Here is a 2,698-nt window from a genome sequence, read left to right on the forward strand (position 1 = left end):
CTGGCCTTGGTCTCTCTCTCCCCTCTGCCTGTTCTCTCTCTCCCTCTGCCGGTCTCTCTCTCTCCCTCGCTGTCTCTCTCTCCCTGCTGTTCTCTTCTGCCTCTCTCTCTCTCTCTCTCTCTCTCTCTCTCTCTCCTCTCTCCTCTGCGTCTCTCTCTCCCTCTGCCTGTCTCTCTCTCCCTCTGCCTGTCTCTCTCCTCCTCTGCCTGTCTCTCTCTCCTCTGCCTGTCTCTCTCTCCTCTGCCTGTCTCTCTCTCCTCTGCTGTCTCTCTCTCCCTCTGCCTGTTCTCTCTCTCCCTCTGCCTTGTCTCTCTCTCCTCTCTGCCTGTCTCTCTCTCTCTCTGCCTGTCTCTCTCTCTCTCTGCCTGTCTCTCTCTCTCTCTGCCTGTCTCTCTCTCTCTCTGCCTGTCTCTCTCTCTCTCTGCCTGTCTCTCTCTCTCTGCCTGCCCCTCGCTGTCTCTCTCTCCTCTGCCTGTCTCTCTCTCTCTGCTGTCTCTCTCTCTCTCTGCCTCTCTCTCTCTCTCTCTCTTCTCTCTCTCCTCTGCCTGCTCTCTCTCTCTCTGCTGCTGCCTCCTCTCTCTCTCTCTGCCTGCCCCTCTCTCTCTCTCTCTCTCTCTCTGCCTGCCTCTCTCTCTCTCTGCCTCTCTCTCTTTCTCTCTCTCTCTCTCTCTGCCTGCCTCTCTCTCTCTCTCTGCCTGCCTCACTCACTCTCTCTCCGCCTGTCCCTCTCTCTCTCTCTGCCTGCCCCCCCTCTCTCTCTCTCTCTGCCTGCCTCTCTCTCTCTCTCTCTCTCTCTCTCTCTGCCTGCCCCCCCCTCTCTCTCTCTCTCTGCCTGTCTCTCTCTCTCTCTCTCTGCCTGTCTCTCTCTCTCTCTCTCTCTCTCTCTCTCTGCCTGCCTCTCTCTCTCTCTCTCTCTCTGCCTGCCCCCCTCTCTCTCTCTCTCTCTCTCTCTGCCTGTCTCTCTCTCTCTCTCTGCCTGTCTCTCTCTCTCTCTCTGCCTGCCCTCTCTCTCTGTCTCCTGCCCCTCTCTCTCTCTCTCTGCCTGCCCCTCTCTCTCTCTCTCTCTGCCTGCCCCTCTCTCTCTCTCTCTGCTGCCTCTCTCTCTCTCTCTGTCTGCCTCTCTCTGTCTCCCCTCTCTCTCTCTGCCTGCCCCTCTCTCTCTCTCTCTCTGCCTGCCCCTCTCTCTCTCTCTGTCTGCCTCTCTCTCTCTCTGTCTGCCTCTCTCTGCCTGCCCCTCTCTCTCTCTGCCTGCCCCTCTCTCTCTCTCTGCCTGCCCTCTCTCTCTCTCTCTCTCTCTCTGCCTGCCTCTCTCTCTCTCTCTCTCTCTCTGCTGTCTCTCTCTCTCTCTCTCTCTCTCTCTCCTGCCTCTCTCTCTCTCTCTCTCTCTCTCTCTCTCTCTCTCTGCCTGTCTCTCTCTCTCTCTCTCTCTCTCTGCTGCCTCTCTCTCTCTCTCTCTCTCTCGGTCTGTGTGTGTGTGTGTGTGCGTGTGTCTCTCTCTGTGCCTCTCCTCTGTGATGTCCTAAACTCTTGGCCTCAGCACGGACCCCACGTGGTGTGCTCTCTTAGCCCAATGTGGCCTTCGTATGGTCTCCCAGCTTCCAGAACCTCAAGGTGAATCCTGAATGGTGTGGGGGTAGCTGCCAGCGTGGACTGAGATTGGAAGGACTGTTGTTCTGAATTTATTTCTCCATTTTCTAATATATTCTTAGGATCTGTAATTCAGCACTTTTTTATTTCTTTACTTTTCTAATTTTTTTTAAATCTAGGAACTTGTACTGAAGAATCTGTACCGAGGTACCTTGTAGCCAAGATTGCACCATAAGTGGTGGCTTTTAAAAACTATTCACTGTCCTCAAATGAGTACATGTGACAATGAAGCTAATTCACTTGTTCATTATTTCATGCTTGGGACTGAGATAGCTGACTCAACCATAATTTTAACTGCATTGATTTTTCAAGTGGGCTATATCACTTTTTTTAGTTATGTGGAAAAGAATTATTGTTTTGCTTCTGTGTTTTGACTCTTAATTGTATTCTGTAATGCAAACATCTGAAACAGTTGGCCTTCAAGTCTCTCTCCTTTTGATACTTTGTAAAATAAAAGCATATGTTTTGGTTCTGTTATTTCTTGAACTATCAATTTTAAATTTCATTTCATGCAATTGCCAATAAGTTTAGAAATATTTGCTAGATTTAGAAAAAGAGAATTGGGTGAAGTACAAAATGGTGACAATTCTTCAATGAATAAATTAAGAAAATGAGACTGCTGCATGATACAAATATTTAACTATTTATGCTCTGGGTTGAATGATTTGAACATTCTAGAAAATACTGTAGAAAGATTTCAAACTGTTTTTAATATTTGGTTTTAACTAGGTCATCATGACTCCATTGAAATGGAACGCAGATTCCTTTGGTGACACACTCAGAGGCCAGTCTGTAGCTGGATCCACCCAATCCACACTGGCTGATAGAATCAATGGTTGCCACTTACTAGGCAAAAAAACTTTTTTTTTCTTTAAAGAATAATCTTCTGAAACAACTTGTGACATTTATAAGAGGCTGTGGATTTGCTGAAGTTTGTTCTTTTAGTTTTATGGTGATGTAAATTTATTTTTTGATATTTTTCACTGCATTCTGTGTATTGCAAATGAAACGTTGGCTGTGTGACTTTGTTTGAGAGTTACAAGTACATGGC

General features: G+C 47.8%; 1 protein-coding gene across 1 annotated transcript in view; it reads left to right on the plus strand.

Annotated features, from left to right (window-relative positions):
* LOC148149422 (formin-1-like) overlaps positions 1–1,893 on the plus strand; it is a 46,860-nt gene extending 44,967 nt beyond the window's left edge. The window contains exon 4 of the mRNA XM_087990016.1: positions 1,767–1,893. Within this exon, the coding sequence (XP_087846142.1) occupies positions 1,767–1,805 (39 nt within the window). The 3' untranslated portion in view covers positions 1,806–1,893. The remainder of the gene's footprint in view (positions 1–1,766) is intronic.
* Positions 1,894–2,698: the final 805 nt, after the last annotated feature.

The sequence above is a fragment of the Chiloscyllium plagiosum genome, unplaced genomic scaffold, assembly GCF_037043375.1.
Source record: "Chiloscyllium plagiosum isolate Xiang-an unplaced genomic scaffold, Cpla_swu_hap1 HiC_scaffold_8, whole genome shotgun sequence".
Lineage (NCBI taxonomy): Eukaryota > Metazoa > Chordata > Chondrichthyes > Orectolobiformes > Hemiscylliidae > Chiloscyllium > Chiloscyllium plagiosum.